This window comes from Salvelinus namaycush, unplaced genomic scaffold, assembly GCF_016432855.1.
Source record: "Salvelinus namaycush isolate Seneca unplaced genomic scaffold, SaNama_1.0 Scaffold98, whole genome shotgun sequence".
NCBI classification, from domain to species: Eukaryota; Metazoa; Chordata; class Actinopteri; order Salmoniformes; family Salmonidae; genus Salvelinus; species Salvelinus namaycush.
Genome location: NW_024061730.1, coordinates 10,001 through 30,000, shown reverse-complemented (window position 1 = coordinate 30,000; position 20,000 = coordinate 10,001). Strand labels below are relative to the sequence as shown.

General features: G+C 46.5%; 1 protein-coding gene across 1 annotated transcript in view; it reads left to right on the top strand.

The window, feature by feature from the left end:
* Positions 1 to 20,000, top strand: part of LOC120043628 (transient receptor potential cation channel subfamily M member 1-like) — a 32,299-nt gene that overhangs the window by 11,791 nt on the left and 508 nt on the right. The window contains exons 4-9 of the mRNA XM_038988182.1: positions 11,638 to 11,714; positions 12,901 to 13,102; positions 14,136 to 14,349; positions 15,083 to 15,207; positions 15,451 to 15,622; positions 18,265 to 18,439. Coding sequence (XP_038844110.1) covers positions 11,638 to 11,714; positions 12,901 to 13,102; positions 14,136 to 14,349; positions 15,083 to 15,207; positions 15,451 to 15,622; positions 18,265 to 18,439 — 965 coding nt within the window. The remainder of the gene's footprint in view (positions 1 to 11,637; positions 11,715 to 12,900; positions 13,103 to 14,135; positions 14,350 to 15,082; positions 15,208 to 15,450; positions 15,623 to 18,264; positions 18,440 to 20,000) is intronic.

The window sequence follows — 20,000 nt, the reverse complement described above, 5'->3', positions numbered from 1 at the left end:
TTTACAAGCCCTTAACCAACAATGCAGTTTTAAGAAGAAGTGTTAAAGTATTTACTAAATTAAACTGAAGTTAAAAAAAATAATAACAATAATAAATATATAAATGAATTAATTTGGGAAGCATCCACTGACTGTGGACAATGTGTGCAGATACTATCAGCTAGTTACATGGTAAATGTGTTTGGGGCTCCAGATATACAACACTATATTGAATGAATTCCAATATAATACAGTTGGGGTGACAGGTTGCCTAGCGATTAAGAAATAAGCAGCAAAGGGCCTTGGTCCAAATCAGTTCCCTAGAAACCTCGACTTCCCAAAGGGCCTTGGTCCAAATCAGTTCCCTAGAAACCCCGACTTCCCAAAGGGCCTTGGTCCAAATCAGTTCCCTAGAAACCCCGACTTCCCAAAGGGCCTTGGTCCAAATCAGTTCCCTAGAAACCTCGACTTCCCAAAGGGCCTTGGTCCAAATCAGTTCCCTAGAAACCCCGACTTCCCAAAGGGCCTTGGTCCAAATCAGTTCCCTAGAAACCTCGACTTCCCAAAGGGCCTTGGTCCAAATCAGTTCCCTAGAAACCCCGACTTCCCAAAGGGCCTTGGTCCAACAGTTCCCTAGAAACCCCGACTTCCCAAAGGGCCTTGGTCCAAATCAGTTCCCTAGAAACCTCGACTTCCCAAAGGGCCTTGGTCCAAATCAGTTCCCTAGAAACCTCGACTTCCCAAAGGGCCTTGGTCCAAATCAGTTCCCTAGAAACCCCGACTTCCCAAAGGGCCTTGGTCCAAATCAGTTCCCTAGAAAGGGAATAGGCTGTTACTTCGTGCCCACTTCGACATACCTCAGCTCAGCATGCCGCTTGCTATTTTCATCACCAACGTCTGCTTTTACTGGTCTTTGATCTGATCCTCATTACCACTAATGTATTGTGACGTTCAGACTGCCGTGTGTGTGTGTGTGTGTGTGTGTGTGTGTGTGTGTGTGTGTGTGTGTGTGTGTGTGTGTGTGTGTGTGTGTGTGTGTGTGTGTGTGTGTGTGGTGCGTGTGTGGTGCGTGTGTGGTGCGTGTGTGTGTGTCTCTGCGTGCGTGTGTGTGTGTCTCTGCGTGCGTGTGTGTGTGCGTCTCTGCGTGTGTGTGTGCGTGCGTGCCTGGTGTCTGGTCACTCACATGTCATCATCACTTCACAATGATTGCTTTGAGAACGTAATGTGATGTAGAAATTGAATGAAACTGTTCATTATTAACAGGAAACAAATAGTATTAACCAAAGCTCTTAATAATGTGATCTCTAAGCATATTTAGGTTAATCACAACCTATAACAATTGTCTTTTGTTTTCAAATAGTCATGCCACTATAATACCTAATACAATATCTGTTTGTCCCACCAAAACACATAGGGTTTATTGTTATGTGGGGTCTCGATGCTAGTCATGTTCATTTACTTATCCTAATCTGATTCTAAAGTATCCCGGGGTGCATCCCAAATGACTCCCTACTCCTCATGTGGCGCACTACGTCCTTATTCTCCCAGGCTTGTTGTTCACTGCTCACAGACGTTCCTAGTGACACAGTTGTACATTTCTCACGGGACGTCCATGTTAAATGGTGTGGGGGAAGGGTTTAGGTGAGCCTGAAACTCTTAGGGGGGGAAAATAGGGGTTGGGTAAGGGGTTCTTCAGCTGTCCCCGTAGGAGAACCCTTTTAAGAACCCTTTTTGGTTCCAGGTAGAACTCTCTGTGGAAAGGGTTCTACCTGGAACCAAAAAGGGTTCTACCTGGAACCAAAAAGGGTTCTACCAGGAACCAAAAAGGATTCTACCTGGAACCCAAAAGGGTTCTTAAAAGGGTTCTCCTATGGGGACAGCTAAAGACCCCTTTTAGGTTCTAGATAGCACCTTCTGTTTTCTAAGAGTGTGGGATAGGTCGTTAATTTTACCCAGGGGGCCGTGCAGCAGGGCGAGATGCACGTGTTTTCAAAACACAACCCTCGTCAGGTTACCCTGGGTGCACTGGGTGGTATGAAAGACACCGTTGTTGTTTTTTTACCACGTTTGATCAGTCTTTTTTTAAAAGAAGATATTTTCAACCTTGTTTCTGTCACAAAGTCAAAACATGCACACCGTTCCTTGTTAAATTCATGCTTGGTAGCCAAAAGTTTAAGTGAGTTAGAACCAACATTTTCTCTTCAGTAGAAGTCCATGTCCCCTTTAGATTTTTTATAATTGGAAGGTTCACAGGGAAAGACAAGCCAGGTTAGAAATTAGAATGAATGTCCTCAGAACGAAAGTGGTTTCCTCTCTGATTCGTTTGTCTCTCTGTTTCACCATGACAACAGGCTTAGCCAGACATCCTTTGGTTGGACCATATCAAAGAAGGACCTTCGAAAGTTCAACTGTAACGAAGCTGCTAAAAAATAAAAGATACTGTCATGTTTTGTCTTTTGATTATCATGTCTTGTCCCTGTGCTTCCCTTCCATTTGTCTCCCTCTGCTGGTCTTAGTAGGTTCTTTCCCTCTCTCTTCCCCTCCCTCTCTTCCTCTCTCGCTCTCTCTCTATCGTTCCGTTCCTGCTCCCAGCTGTTCCTCATTCTCCTAACTACCTCATTTAATCTTTCACACCTGTCCCCTATTTTGCCCTCTGATTAGAGTTCCTATTTCTCCCTCTGTTTTCCGCTTCTGTCCTTGTCGGATCTTTGTTTGATGTTTGCTGTTCCGTGTCCTGGTTCCGCCCTGTCGTGTTTTTGCCTTCATCAGATGCTGCGTGTGAGCAGGTGTCATCTAAGATATATCCAGGAGTACCGTTTTGTTTAAGTTTGGAATAAAGACTCTGTTTTTGTTAAGTCGCTTTTGGGTCCTCATTCATCTGCATAACAGAAAGATCCGACCAGTATGGACCCAGCGACTACGGATTCTCGCAACACTGCCATCGAGATCCAGGGAGCAATGCTCGGCAGACACGAGCAGGAATTGTCTGCTGCTCGTCATGCCGTTGAGACCCTGGCCGCTCAGGTTTCCAACCTCTCAGGACAGTTTCAGAGTCTTCGTCTCGTGCCACCTGTTACTTCCTGGTCTTCCGAGTCTTCGGAACCTAGGGTTAATAACCCACCATGTTACTCTGGGCAACCCACTGAGTGCCGCTCCTTTCTGACCCAGTGTGATATTGTGTTTTCTCTCCAGCCCAACACATACTCACGAGAGAGAGCTCGGATCGCCTACGTCATATCACTCCTTACTGGTCGGGCTCGGGAGTGGGGCACAGCTATCTGGGAGGCAAGGGCTGAGTGTACTAACGATTATCAGAGCTTTAAAGAGGAGATGATACGGGTTTTTGATCGTTCAGTTTTTGGGAAGGAGGCTTCCAGGGTCCTGGCTTCCCTATGTCAAGGTGATCGATCCATAACGGATTACTCTATAGAGTTTCGCACTCTTGCTGCATCCAGTGACTGGAACGAGCCGGCGTTGCTCGCTCGTTTTCTGGAGGGACTTCACGCTGAGGTTAAGGATGAGATTCTCTCCCGGGAGGTTCCTTCCAGCGTGGACTCTTTGATTGCACTCGCCATCCGCATAGAACGACGGGTAGATCTTCGTCACCGAGCTCGTGGAAGAGAGCTCGCGTTAACGGTGTTTCCCCTCTCCGCATCTCAACCATCTTCTCCCATCAGCTCAGAGACTGAGCCCATGCAGCTGGGAGGTATTCGCATCTCGACTAAGGAGAGGGAACGGAGAATCACCAACCGCCTTTGTCTCTATTGCGGTTCTGCTGGACATTTTGTCATGTCATGTCCAGTAAAAGGCCAGAGCTCATCAGTAAGCGGAGGGCTACTGGTGAGCGCTACTACTCAGGTCTCTCCATCAAGATCCTGTACTACCTTGTCGGTCCATCTACGCTGGACCGGTTCGGCTGCTTCCTGCAGTGCCTTGATAGACTCTGGGGCTGAGGGTTGTTTTATGGACGAAGCATGGGCTCGGAAACATGACATTCCTCTCAGACAGTTAGGGAAGCCCACGCCCATGTTCGCCTTAGATGGTAGTCTTCTCCCCAGTATCAGATGTGAGACACTACCTTTAACCCTCACAGTATCTGGTAACCACAGTGAGACCATTTCCTTTTTGATTTTTCGTTCACCTTTTACACCTGTTGTTTTGGGTCATCCCTGGCTAGTATGTCATAATCCTTCTATTAATTGGTCTAGTAATTCTATCCTATCCTGGAACGTTTCTTGTCATGTGAAGTGTTTAATGTCTGCTATCCCTCCTGTGTCTTCTGTCCCCTCTACTCAGGAGGAACCTGGTGACTTGACAGGAGTGCCGGAGGAATATCATGATCTGCGCACGGTCTTCAGTCGGTCCAGAGCCAGCTCCCTTCCTCCTCACCGGTCGTATGATTGTTGTATTGATCTCCTTCCGGGGACCACTCCCCCTCGGGGTAGACTTTACTCTCTGTCGGCTCCCGAACGTAAGGCTCTCGAGGATTATCTGTCTGTTTCTCTCAACGCCGGTACCGTGGTGCCTTCTTCCTCTCCCGCCGGAGCGGGGTTTTTCTTTGTTAAGAAGAAGGACGGTACTCTGCGCCCCTGTGTGGATTATCGAGGGCTGAATGACATAACGGTTAAGAATCGTTATCCGCTTCCCCTTATGTCGTCAGCCTTCGAGATGCTGCAGGGAGCCAGGTTCTTTACTAAGTTGGACCTTCGTAACGCTTACCATCTCGTACGCATCAGAGAGGGGGACGAGTGGAAAACGGCGTTTAACACTCCGTTAGGGCATTTTGAATACCGGGTTCTGCCGTTCGGTCTCTCTAATGCTCCAGCGGTCTTTCAGGCATTAGTCAATGATGTACTGAGAGACATGCTGAACATCTTTGTTTTCGTTTACCTTGACGATATCCTGATTTTTTCACCGTCACTCGAGATTCATGTTCAGCACGTTCGACGTGTACTCCAGCGCCTTTTAGAGAATTGTCTCTACGTGAAGGCTGAGAAGTGCGCCTTTCATGTCTCCTCTGTCACTTTTCTTGGTTCTGTTATTTCCGCTGAAGGCATTCAGATGGATCCCGCTAAGGTCCAGGCTGTCAGCGATTGGCCCGTCCCTAAGTCACGTGTCGAGTTGCAGCGCTTTCTCGGTTTCGCTAATTTCTATCGGCGTTTCATTCGTAATTTCGGTCAAGTGGCTGCCCCTCTCACAGCTCTGACTTCTGTCAAGACTTGCTTTAAGTGGTCCGGTTCCGCCCAGGGAGCTTTTGATCTCCTCAAGAAGCGTTTTACATCCGCTCCTATCCTTGTTACTCCTGACGTCACTAAACAATTTATTGTCGAGGTTGACGCTTCAGAGGTGGGCGTGGGAGCCATTCTGTCCCAGCGCTTCCAGTCTGACGATAAGGTTCATCCTTGCGCTTACTTTTCTCATCGCCTGTCGCCATCGGAACGCAACTATGATGTGGGTAACCGCGAACTGCTCGCTATCCGCTTAGCCATAGGCGAATGGCGACAGTGGTTGGAGGGGGCGACCGTTCCTTTTGTCGTTTGGACTGACCATAAGAACCTTGAGTACATCCGTTCTGCCAAACGACTTAATGCACGTCAAGCTCGTTGGGCGTTGTTTTTCGCTCGTTTCGAGTTCGTGATTTCCTATCGCCCGGGGAATAAGAACACCAAGCCTGATGCCTTATCCCGTCTCTTTAGTTCTTCTGTGGTTTCTACCGACCCCGAGGGGATTCTCCCTGAAGGGCGTGTTGTCGGGTTGACTGTCTGGGGAATTGAGAGACAGGTAAAGCAAGCGCTCACTCACACTGCGTCGCCGCGCGCTTGTCCTAGTAACCTTCTGTTTGTTCCTGTCCCTACTCGTCTGGCTGTTCTTCAGTGGGCTCATTCTGCCAAGTTAGCTGGCCACCCCGGTGTTCGGGGTACGCTTGCTTCTATTCGCCAGCGGTTTTGGTGGCCTACTCAGGAGCGGGACACGCGCCGTTTCGTGGCTGCTTGTTCGGACTGCGCGCAGACTAAGTCAGGTAACTCTCCTCCTGCCGGTCGTCTCAGACCGCTTCCCATTCCTTCTCGACCATGGTCTCACATCGCCTTAGACTTTATTACCGGTCTGCCTTCGTCTGCGGGGAAGACTGTGATTCTTACGGTTATCGATAGGTTCTCTAAGGCGGCACATTTCATTCCCCTCGCTAAGCTTCCTTCCGCTAAGGAGACGGCACAAATCATCATTGAGAATGTGTTCAGAATTCATGGCCTCCCGTTAGACGCCGTTTCAGACAGAGGTCCGCAATTCACGTCACAGTTTTGGAGGGAGTTCTGTCGTTTGATCGGTGCTTCCGTCAGTCTCTCTTCCGGGTTTCATCCCCAGTCTAACGGTCAAGCAGAAAGGGCCAATCAGTCGATTGGTCGCATTTTACGCAGCCTTTCGTTTCGAAACCCTGCGTCTTGGGCAGAACAGCTCCCCTGGGCTGAGTACGCTCACAACTCGCTTCCTTCGTCTGCTACAGGGCTATCTCCGTTTCAGAGTAGTCTTGGTTACCAGCCTCCTCTGTTCTCGTCCCAGCTCGCCGAGTCCAGCGTTCCCTCCGCTCAGGCTTTTGTCCAACGTTGTGAGCGCACTTGGAGGAGGGTCAGGTCTGCACTTTGCCGTTACAGGGCGCAGACTGTGAGAGCCGCCAATAAACGTAGGATTAAGAGTCCTAGGTATTGTCGCGGTCAGAGAGTGTGGCTTTCCACTCGTAACCTTCCCCTTACGACAGCTTCTCGCAAGTTGACTCCGCGGTTCATTGGTCCGTTCCGTGTCTCTCAGGTCGTCAATCCTGTCGCTGTGCGACTGCTTCTTCCGCGACATCTTCGTCGCGTCCACCCTGTCTTCCATGTCTCTTGTGTCAAGCCTTTTCTTCGCGCTCCCGTTCGTCTTCCCTCCCCCCCTCCCGTCCTTGTCGAGGGCGCACCTATTTACAAGGTACGGAAGATCATGGACATGCGTTCTCGGGGACGTGGTCACCAGTACTTAGTGGATTGGGAGGGTTACGGTCCTGAGGAGAGGAGTTGGGTTCCATCTCGGGACGTGCTGGACCGTTCGTTGATTAATGATTTCCTCCGTTGCCGCCAGGGTTCCTCCTCGAGTGCGCCAGGAGGCGCTCGGTGAGTGGGGGGGTACTGTCATGTTTTGTCTTTTGATTATCATGTCTTGTCCCTGTGCTTCCCTTCCATTTGTCTCCCTCTGCTGGTCTTAGTAGGTTCTTTCCCTCTCTCTTCCCCTCCCTCTCTTCCTCTCTCGCTCTCTCTCTATCGTTCCGTTCCTGCTCCCAGCTGTTCCTCATTCTCCTAACTACCTCATTTAATCTTTCACACCTGTCCCCTATTTTGCCCTCTGATTAGAGTTCCTATTTCTCCCTCTGTTTTCCGCTTCTGTCCTTGTCGGATCTTTGTTTGATGTTTGCTGTTCCGTGTCCTGGTTCCGCCCTGTCGTGTTTTTGCCTTCATCAGATGCTGCGTGTGAGCAGGTGTCATCTAAGATATATCCAGGAGTACCGTTTTGTTTAAGTTTGGAATAAAGACTCTGTTTTTGTTAAGTCGCTTTTGGGTCCTCATTCATCTGCATAACAGATACGTTCCATTACATGTTACAATCATCAATGGGCAAATAGTGCTCTGTCATTCTTCAACAAAAACCCCTTTCAACAACATCCATCCTGTGCCCAATTCTCTCAATTATGCAAATAGAGTTCAATCAGAGCAGCATGGGGTTGACACATATTCTACCATAAAACATTCCTTTTGTTCCACTACTTTTTTTAAAATATGTTTTTATTTCCTGGTTATTATATCTTCCTCTTTCTTTCTTTCTCTTTCTTTTTCAACAACCAGGAGAGAGAGTTAGAGAGAGGAACGTTCTCTAGCAGAGTTTGAGTTAGAGAGATTAGTGAGGAGAGAGAGAGGAGAGGGGGGGGGGGGGGGTGGTTGGTTCTTTCTGGTTCTCGTTCCAGCCCAGGATGAAAATGCCCTGTGTGGAAGGAGGGGAGCAGGGACTGATATGGGTCATGAGACTCTCAAAAGGATTACCTTGAACTGAAGTCATGAGACCAAGGCTTGAACAAAGAGCCGGCTCACATGCTCATCATATGAGCCCCGCTTCATAAAGTCATGTCGTTTCATATCTGCTGGGCTTCAGTGGGCTAGGAGGACCCGGGTGAGAGCAGCTAGAGAGCTGGAGCTGGAGCTGGTGTGAAGTTTCTTGAGAGTTCTTAGATTTATTGAGAGTTCTTAGAGTTATTGAGAGTTCTTGAGTTCTTGAGTTCTTAGAAAGTTCTTGAGTTCTTGAGTTCTTAGAAAGTTCTTGAGTTCTTGAGTTCTTAGAAAGTTCTTGAGTTCTTCTTTACTAGTAGTTGGGTGTTATAGTGTTGAGTTACTCTTGTGCTCCTCTTGAAGTTTCACCTGGTTGCTCTTCCACTGACGGTAAGTGGTTCTTGATTTATCTGATGTATCGAGGAAACTCTGTATCTTCTTTGGTGTGGAAACGTTTTATGGTCAACTTTGTTCATTTCTTATAGGCAGGGGATTCATTTGAGGTGCAATAAAGTGGAGTTGAGATATGTTCCACCAACGTAGGTTGGGAGACAACATATAGAGGAAATGGAATAGAAATCTGATGAAATTATATATATATATATATATATTTTAAAGCAATTTAGAGACAGTTCCATCGACGAACAAATAACCTTTATGTTACTTAGCCTCCAAAGAAACTCCACATGAGGAATGGATCTCTGAACAAAATGCTTATTTTGGAGGCACCCTGATTTAAAAGTTCATAATTGAATTGTTATAAAGTAAATTAGTTTCAAAACTTTGGTCAATCTAAAAATGTAGTCAATCTGTGGTCTGTCTAACTAATCTGTAGTGTAGTCTACAGTGTGTAGGGCGTTAGGAGTTAGGAGTTAGGAGTTAGGCGTTAGGAGTTAGGCGTTAGGAGTTAGGAGTTAGGAGTTAGGAGTTAGGAGTTAGGAGTTAGGAGTTAGCATGGGAGAGTTTTTGGCCAACTTCCTCTCTGTGCTCCCGAGTGGCGCAACGGTCTAAAGACACTGTGTCTCAGTGCTAGAGGCGTCACTACAGACACCCTGGTTCGAATCCAGGCTGTTTCACAACCGGCCGTGGTTGGGAGTCCCATCGTCGTCCGGGATTGGCCGGTGTAGGCCGTCATTGTAAATAAGAATTTGTTCTTAACTGACTTGCCAAAATATCTGGTTAGTTACAGAATTTACTGTCTTCTTTGTCCTTTTTCACCTTTCTTTTCCAGGAACTTGTTGAAACTAGATTTTAAACAAGTTCAAATTGATTCCGCTTTGAGTGGTAATATGTTGTTTATGAATTAGACTGTTTACCAGGATGATAATAATTAGTAGTAATATGTTGTTTATTAATTAGACTGTTTACCAGGATGATAATAATGAGTGGTAATATGTTGTTTACTAATTAGACTGTTTACCAGGATGATAATAATGAGTGGTAATATGTTGTTTACTAATTAGACTGTTTACCAGGATGATAATAATGAGTGGTAATATGTTGTTTACTAATTAGACTGTTTACCAGGATGATAATAATGAGTGGTAATATGTTGTTTACTAATTAGACTGTTTACCAGGATGATAATAATGAGTGGTAATATGTTGTTTATTAATTAGACTGTTTACCAGGATGATAATAATGAGTGGTAATATGTTGTTTACTAATTAGACTGTTTACCAGGATGATAATAATGAGTGGTAATATGTTGTTTATTAATTAGACTGTTTACCAGGATGATAATAATGAGTGGTAATATGTTGTTTACTAATTAGACTGTTTACCAGGATGATAATAATGAGTGGTAATATGTTGTTTACTAATTAGACTGTTTACCAGGATGATAATAATGAGTGGTAATATGTTGTTTACTAATTAGACTGTTTACCAGGATGATAATAATGAGTGGTAATATGTTGTCCGGCTCCATTGAGTAGTTGACTAGATGAGTTTGATATTATCTGCAGCTAAGAGACTTATGTTTACTAATTGTTTTACTATTTTAACCATTTGCAATGAACAAACTTTTACATCAAAATCTCTGAAATATATATAATTTTAAAGCTTGAGTGAGTTGAGGTTAGTTACTGTTTTAGAAGATATAAATACTAACTATTTGTTATATGCAGTATAGACATGAATCCAAGATATGCCCAGTCACTATTTGTTGGGACTTGGGGTTAATCCACCATTATCCAGAGTGAATGTATTTCCCAAAGTGCTCGGCGACAGACAGGACCCCTGCCCGTGGCTTCTGCTGTAGAGTGACCTGTTAATCACTATGGCATAATCACAACACAAAGTCATGAGGTCTATTTGGCGTCACATACACACGCATGAATGCATACATGCACAAGCACACACACACACACACACACACACACACACACACACACACACACACACACACACACACACACACACACACACACACACACACACACACACACACACACACACACACACACACACACACACACACACACACACACACACACACACACACACACACACAGCCCTGGTCTTTGCTGGAGCGTTTAGGCAGGATTAGGTGTTCAGCGTTGTAGTTAAGAGGATTTGTTCCATCAAGAAATGAGAGTTTTTGTGCCTGAATGGAAAGCAGCATTGTACCAGTAATTAGCTGGACCCATAGGGCTCCTGTAGAAAGTAGTGCACTATATAGGGAATAGGGCTCCTGTAAAAAGTAGTGCACTATGTAGGGAATAGGACTCCTGTAAAAAGTAGTGCACTATATAGGGAATAGGGCTCCTGTAAAAAGTAGTGCACTATATAGGGAATAGGGCTCCTGTAAAAAGTAGTGCACTATATAGGGAATAGGGCTCTGGTCTATAGTAGTACCACTATATAGGGAATAGGGCTCTGGTCTATAGTAGTACCACTATATAGGGAATAGGGCTCTGGTCTATAGTAGTACCACTATATAGGGAATAGGGCTCTGGTCTATAGTAGTACCACTAGCCATCAGTGACAGAGCCACAGTGTGAAGGCAGGGAGACACCAGGTATGATCCATTGTTGCATCAGTAGAACACTCTAATAGAATGTGTGTTGTGATAAAATGGAACGTCCACTTTCAATGTTTGGACCTTTTTGTTTATATCACCAGGCTTGGATTGAATTTTGACAACACAGAAAAAGCACCCTGACTAGCAGAAGTGTTGTTCTGCTGGAGTGCCATGATGTTCTTATCATCAGATTGGGTCCATAAACTGCAAATGAACAGAACATGAAATCTCAGACCTAACCTGTTGTTATGTTTAATGTATCCAAGCTATTCGGTCCCGTGTGGCTCAGTTGGTAGAGCATGGCGCTTGCAACGCCAGGGTTGTGGGTTCAATTCCCACGGGGGGACCAGGGTTCAATTCCCACGGGGGGACCAGGATGAATATGTATGAACTTTCCAATTTGTAAGTCGCTCTGGATAAGAGCGTCTGCTAAATGACGTAAATGTAAATTTAATAAAGTATTTCATTATGCGGATGGATTTAAAAGTTACGCTTTTCTTTTTACGACGTGGTATTTATCAGAGTTGAGTGATTTTGAAGTCTAAACCATGAATCTCTCTCTTGCAGGCGCACAAAGCTTGGATTGAGAAGACGTTTCAGAAAAGAGAGTGCATCCAAATATTTCCCAGCAAAGAACCAAACAGGTACCATTCATACTACAGTTCTCCCAGAACCCAACAGGTACCATTCATACTACAGTTCTCCCAGAACCCAACAGGTACCATTCATACTACAGTTCTCCCAGAACCCAACAGGTACCATTCATGCCACTGTTCTCCCAGAACCCAACAGGTACCATTCATGCCACTGTTCTCCCAGAACCCAATAGGTACCATTAATTTTCCTTCCTCCTCACTGTTCTCATATGCTTCCATGTTGAGCACCAGATCATTTGTTGAGGCAGAGAGAGAGACACACAGAGAGAGGCAGAGAGAGAGGCAGAGAGAGAGAGAGACACAGAGAGAGCCAGAGAGAGAGGCAGAGAGAGAGAGACACAGAGAGACACAGAGAGAGGCAGAGAGAGAGGCAGAGAGAGAGAGAGACACAGAGAGAGGCAGAGAGAGAGGCAGAGAGAGAGACAGAGAGAGAGAGAGAGAGAGAGAGAGAGAGACACAGAGAGAGGCAGAGAGAGAGGCAGAGAGAGAGAGAGAGAGACACAGAGAGAGAGAGAGAGAGAGAGAGAGACAGAGAGAGGCAGAGAGAGAGGCAAAGAGAGAGAGTGCTTACACTGACCCAGTTTAAACCCCCTCTGTGTTTTTAGAGTGCTGTATAACTTAGGGTACACCCCAAATGGCATCCTATTACTAGGGCACTGGTATCAGTCCTGGTCAAAAGTAGTGCACTACAAAGGGAATACGATGCTATTTGGGACGTAGACTTTAATGAATTCTCCACTCGTACAGAAACGCTCTCAGTAAAAAAAATGGTATAAAAAACCTGCCGTTACGTGGCCCAAATCCCTTATTAAGACCCAAATCCTTTCAAATGGTGGTGATTGTGGGGACTTTAACCGTGACAAAACCCCTCAGATAGCTCAGAGAGCAAACAGAGATGCAACTGAAATTGGTCAGCACACAAAAACATGAACCGTAACAGCTGTTAGTAACATGGTGAAGTAGCTTTATGCTACGTTGACAAGCGATAATACTAGCCATCTTTCGTAGCTATTTACACCATCTGTCTGTTTGTGTTTCACATTCCATCACGGTACGCTTCCATTAACACTTTATAAACCAACATGTAGAAAGCACTATGAAGTGGTTATAATGCATTATAACACCAGCAATAAGCATTTATAACCCCCCTTATGTCCTCCCTTTCTACCTCCAGGTGCAGTTGTGGTCAGGTAGTGAACCAGCATGTGGCCATCATCCCGGGGGCGACCACCAGGGCGGCAGAAGAGGCAGGTCAGATCGCGCAGGTGGCGGTGCCCATGGAACGCTGGTCCGTGCTTAAACACACACAGGCCACGCCCACAGACACATACGGCATCATGGAGTTCCAGGGAGGAGGACATGTCAACAAGGCCATGGTGAGACGCCATTTTCTTTCTTTCTTTCCTTCATTCCTTTGAAGCATCCTCCATTTATAATTCACTTCAGGACCCTTTTTCCTCTCCTCCTCAATCCTTCATTCTCTCCTCAACATAAACAATAGTTGAAATAGACATGAACCATGAAGACACGATCCAAGAAGACATGAACCATGAAGACACGATCCAAGAAGACATGATCCAAGAAGACATGATCCAAGAAGACATGATCCAAGAAGACATGAACCATGAAGACATGAACCATGAAGACATGAATCATGAAGACATGATCCAAGAAGACATGAACCATGAAGACATGAACCATGAAGACATGAATCATGAAGACATGAATCATGAAGACATGAACCAAGAAGACATGATCCAAGAAGACATGAACCATGAAGACATGAACCATGAAGACACGATCCAAGAAGACATGATCCAAGAAGACATGATCCAAGAAGACATGAACCATGAAGACATGAACCATGAAGACATGAATCATGAAGACATGAATCATGAAGACATGAACCAAGAAGACATGAACCATGAAGACATGAACCATGAAGACATGAAAGCATGAAGACATGAAGACATAAACCATGAAGACATAAACCATGAAGTCATGAACCATGAAGACATGAACCATGAAGACATGAACCATGAAGACATGATCCAAGAAGACATGAAAGCATGAAGACATGAAGACATAAACCATGAAGACATGAACGCATGAAGACATGAAAGCATGAAGACATGAAGACATGAACACATGAAGACATGAAGACATGAAGACATGAACCATGAAGACATTAACCATGACGACATGAAGACATGAACCATGAAGACATGAACCATGACGACATGAAGACATGAACCATGAAGACATGAAGACATGAAGACATGAACCATGAAGACATGAAGACATGAAGACATGAACCATGCCTCCATCATCTTGTTCACTCTCCATCCATCTCTACCCTACAGTACATCTCATTTACTCCTCCTCTCTCTCTCCATCTCTCCCCCTCAGTACATCCGTGTGGCGTACGATACCAAGCCAGACAACATGCTCCACCTGATGGTGAAAGACTGGCAGCTGGAGCTCCCTACCCTGCTCATCTCCGTCCACGGGGGACTGCAGAACTTTGACTTGCAGCCCAAACTAAAACAGGTGTTTGGAAAGGGTCTGATCCAGGCTGCAGTCACCACCGGAGCCTGGATACTCACTGGTGGAGTCAGCACTGGTACGTACTGTAGTTTGCTAACGATGTGTTACATTCACTGACATGGTCACTGAGGTATCTAGCAAACAACGGTAAGGTAGGCAAGTCACTAAATCTTGAGTCCGAGTCGAGTACCAAGTCCCTGGTGTTCAAGTCTGAGTCCGAGTCGAGTACCAAGTCCCTAGTGTTCAAGTCTGAGTCCAAGTTGAGTACCAAGTCCCTGGTGTTCAAGTCTGAGTCCAAGTTGAGTACCAATTCCCTAGAGTTCAAGTCTGAGTCCAAGTTGAGTACCAAGTCCCTAGTGTTCAAGTCTGAGTCCGAGTCAAGTACCAAGTCCCTAGTGTTCAAGTCTGAGTCCGAGTCGAGTACCAAGTCCCTAGTGTTCAAGTCTGAGTCCGAGTCAAGTCCCTAGTGTTCAAGTCTGAGTCCAAGACGAGTACCAAGTCCCTAGTGTTCAAGTCTGAGTCCGAGTCGAGTACCAAGTCCCTAGTGTTCAAGTCTGAGTCCGAGTCAAGTCCCTAGTGTTCAAGTCTGAGTCCGAGTCAAGTCCCTAGTGTTCAAGTCTGAGTCCGAGTCGAGTACCAAGTCCCTAGTGTTCAAGTCTGAGTCCGAGTCAAGTCCCTAGTGTTCAAGTCTGAGTCCGAGTCAAGTCCCTAGTGTTCAAGTCTGAGTCCAAATCCAAATCCATTCCACTAATGTCTGAATGGAGTCCACGTCCCTTATTAGTGCTGAACGGGCTCCATGTGTATCCTAGGGGTGATCCGGCATGTTGGAGATGCGTTGAAGGACCACTCCTCAAAGTCCAGGGGGAAAGTATGTGCCATCGGGATCGCTCCATGGGGCATCGTGGAGAACAAGGAGGATCTGATAGGAAGAGATGTAAGTCACAGATAATTGCAACTTGTGAACTTGTTTGTGTGTGATTCTCCATTTAAATTCAACTCAACAACACAACTCCTCAATTCAACTCCTCAACTCAATTCAACTCCTCAATTCAACTCCTCAACTCAATTCAACTCCTCAACTCAATTCAACTCCTCAACTCAATTCAACTCAACTCCTCAATTCAACTCCTCAAATCAACTCCATGTTAACATGTGTTATTATATGTCTTCCACCCAGGTGACACGTCCGTACCAGGCCATGTCCAACCCCATGTCCAAGCTGTCTGTCCTCAACAACAGCCACTCCCACTTCATCCTAGCAGATAACGGGACCCGCGGAAAGTACGGCGCAGAGGTCCGCCTTCGCCGACAGCTGGAGAAACACATCTCCCTGCAGAAGATCAACACACGTAAGTCTGACAGATTGGGGGGGGGGGGGGGGGGGGGGGGTTGTCTGTGTGACACCAGGCAGTGTAAGCCCGCTGAGCTAAAGCCCAAGGCATTAGCTCAGGGAGCTAACTAACACAAGTCTTCGGGTCTCAGACCAGAACAACTTCATATTTACCATCTAATGTTAATGCTAATGTTGGAAATGCTAATGTTGGAAATGCTAATGTTGGAAATGCTAATGTTGGAAATGCTAATGTTGGAAATGCTAATGTTGGAAATGCTAATGTTGGAACTATTCACAGTGTCAGTGTCTTAGATACAACATACCCTCGTGTTGTCATAGTCCAGGCTTCTTTATGTGTGTTGATCAGAGAGGTCCTGCACTGCGGTACCCTGATGAGTAGCTGCTCTATGTGACCTGTGGGTTTCCCTTTGTCATCCTATGCCTGGAGATCATGATAAGGCAGGGACAGCAAAGGGATGCTCAGCTGTCACCTCTGACTTCAACTACGCTGACAGTAATACTGTGTCTGAGGCCTATGAGGACCACATGCTGGCTACAGGCAGCACTGCTGTGTATGAGGACCACATGCTGGCTACAGGCAGCACTGCTGTGTATGAGGACCACATGCTGGCTACAGGCAGCACTGCTGTGTATGAGGACCACATGCTAGCTACAGGCAGCACTGCTGTGTCTGAGGACCACATGCTGGCTACAGGCAGCACTGCTGTGTATGAGGACTACATGCTAGCTACAGGACCACATGCTAGCTACAGGCAGCACTGCTGTGTCTGAGGACCACATGCTAACTACAGGAAGCACTGCTGTGTATGAGGACCACATGTTAGATACAGGCAGCACTGCTGTGTCTGAGGACCACATGCTAGCTACAGGCAGCACTGCTGTGTCTGAGGACCACATGCTAACTACAGGCAGCACCGCTGTGTATGAGGACCACATGCTAGCTACAGGAAGCACTGCTGTGTATGAGGACCACATGCTAGCTACAGGAAGCACTGCTGTGTATGAGGACCACATGTTAGATACAGGCAGCACTGCTGTGTCTGAGGACCACATGCTAGCTACAGGCAGCACTGCTGTGTCTGAGGACCACATGCTAACTACAGGCAGCACCGCTGTGTATGAGGACCACATGCTAGCTACAGGAAGCACTGCTGTGTATGAGGACCACATGCTAGTTACAGACAGCACTGCTGTGTATGAGGACCACATGCTAGCTACAGGAAGCACTGCTGTGTATGAGGACCACATGCTAGCTACAGGAAGCACTGCTGTGTATGAGGACCACATGTTAGATACAGGCAGCACTGTTGTGTCTGAGGCCTAACAACATGAATAGGAACTAATTAGTAGGCATTATGAAAATGATTCAAGGTTCAAGTTTATTGCCATTTAGAAAAAAGCTTAAAAAAAACAAAGTCTGTGGAAATGGGAACTTTGCTTGCTGCTATTTGTCTTTATTGTCATTATAACATGTTGTTGTGTCTGTCTCTGCCAGGTTAGGGGTCAGGGGTCATGTTGTTGTGTCTGTCTCTGCCAGGTTAGGGGTCAGGGGGTCATGTTGTTGTGTCTGTCTCTGCCAGGTTAGGGTCAGGGGTCATGTTGTTGTGTCTGTCTCTGCCAGGTTAGGGGTCAGGGGTCATGTTGTTGTGTCTGTCTCTGCCAGGTTAGGGGTCAGGGGGTCATGTTGTTGTGTCTGTCTCTGCCAGGTTAGGGGTCAGGGGGTCATGTTGTTGTGTCTGTCTCTGCCAGGTTAGGGGTCAGGGGTCATGTTGTTGTGTCTGTCTCTGCCAGGTTAGGGTCAGGGGTCATGTTGTTGTGTCTGTCTCTGCCAGGTTAGGGGTCATGTTGTTCTGTATGCCTCTGTCAGGTCAGGGGTCATGTTGTTGTGTCTGTCTCAGCCAGGTCAGGGGTCATGTTGTTTTATCTGCCTCTGCCAGGTCAGGGGTCATGTTGTTGTGTCTGTCTCAGCCAGGTCAGGGGTCATGTTGTTTTGTCTGTCTCAGCCAGGTCAGGGGTCATGTTGTTTTATCTGTCTCTGCCAGGTCAGGGGTCATGTTGTTGTGTCTGTCTCAGCCAGGTCAGGGGTCATGTTGTTGTGTCTGTCTCAGCCAGGTCAGGGGTCATGTTGTTGTGTCTGTCTCAGCCAGGTCAGGGGTCATGTTGTTGTGTCTGTCTCAGCCAGGTCAGGGGTCATGTTGTTCTGTATGCCTCTGTCAGGTCAGGGGTCATGTTGTTGTGTCTGTCTCAGCCAGGTCAGGGGTCATGTTGTTGTGTCTGTCTCAGCCAGGTCAGGGGTCATGTTGTTCTGTATGCCTCTGTCAGGTCAGGGGTCATGTTGTTGTGTCTGTCTCAGCCAGGTCAGGGGTCATGTTGTTGTGTCTGTCTCAGCCAGGTCAGGGGTCATGTTGTTCTGTATGCCTCTGTCAGGTCAGGGGTCATGTTGTTTTGTCTGTCTCAGCCAGGTCAGGGGTCATGTTGTTGTGTCTGTCTCAGCCAGGTCAGGGGTCATGTTGTTTTGTATGCCTCTGTCAGGTCAGGGGTCATGTTGTTTTGTCTGCCTCTGCCAGGTCAGGGGTCATATTGTTGTGTATGTCTCAGCCAGGTCAGGGGTCATGTTGTTTTGTCTGCCTCTGCCAGGTCTGGGTCAGGGGGTGCCTCTGGTCTGTCTGATCCTGGAGGGGGGTCCCAACGTCATCTCCATAGTCCTAGAGAGCCTGAGGGAGGACCCCCCTGTCCCGGTGGTGGTCTGTGACGGCAGTGGACGGGCCTCTGACATCATCTCCTTCGCACACAGATACTCTGAGGACGACGGGTGAGAAACAGACCTGGGTCAAATACATGCAAAAAAATGTATGCTTAAAAACATATCAAATACATGTCAGATACATGTCAAATATATGTAAAATACATGTCAGAGACAATATATAGGACGTTAGGTGAGTACAGTACTAGAACAGGGCTGTGATCTAATGTCCACACTAGCAGAAACAGTACTAGAACAGGGCTGTGATCTAATGTCCACACTAGCAGAAACAGTACTAGAACAGGGCTGTGATCTAATGTCCACACTAGCAGAAACAGTACTAGAACAGGGCTGTGATCTAATGTCCACACTAGCGGAAACAGTACTAGAACAGGGCTGTGATCTAATGTCCACACTAGCGGAAACAGTACTAGAACAGGGCTGTGATCTAATGTCCACACTAGCAGAAACAGAACAGGGAACAGGGCTGTGATCTAATGTCCACACTAACAGAAACAGTACTAGAACAGGGCTGTGATCTAATGTCCACACTAGCAGAAACAGAACAGGGAACAGGGCTGTGATCTAATGTCCACACTAGCAGAAACAGTACTAGAACAGGGCTGTGATCTAATGTCCACACTAGCGGAAACAGTACTAGAACAGGGCTGTGATCTAATGTCCACACTAGCAGAAACAGAACAGGGAACAGGGCTGTGATCTAATGTCCACACTAGCGGAAACAGTACTAGAACAGGGCTGTGATCTAATGTCCACACTAGCAGAAACAGAACAGGGAACAGGGCTGTGATCTAATGTCCACACTAGCGGAAACAGTACTAGAACAGGGCTGTGATCTAATGTCCACACTAGCAGAAACAGAACAGGGAACAGGGCTGTGATCTAATGTCCACACTAGCGGAAACAGTACTAGAACAGGGCTGTGATCTAATGTCCACACTAGCAGAAACAGTACTAGAACAGGGCTGTGATCTAATGTCCACACTAGCGGAAACAGTACTAGAACAGGGCTGTGATCTAATGTCCACACTAGCAGAAACAGTACTAGAACAGGGCTGTGATCTAATGTCCACACTAGCAGAAACAGTACTAGAACAGGGCTGTGATCTAATGTCCACACTAGCAGAAACAGTACTAGAACAGGGCTGTGATCTAATGTCCACACTAGCAGAAACAGTACTAGAACAGGGCTGTGATCTAATGTCCACACTAGCAGAAACAGAACTAGAACAGGGCTGTGATCTAATGTCCACACTAGCAGAAACAGTACTAGAACAGGGCTGTGATCTAATATCCACACTAGCAGAAACAGAACTAGGAACAGGGCTGTGATCTAATGTCCACACTAGCAGAAACAGTACTAGAACAGGGCTGTGATCTAATGTCCACACTAGCAGAAACAGTACTAGAACAGGGCTGTGATCTAATGTCCACACTAGCAGAAACAGAACTAGAACAGGGCTGTGATCTAATGTCCACACTAGCAGAAACAGTACTAGAACAGGGCTGTGATCTAATGTCCACACTAGCAGAAACAGACTACGGTCAAATACAGTGCTTGATTTTGCCTTTTGGTAGGCCGTCATTGTAAATAAGAATTTGTAGACTG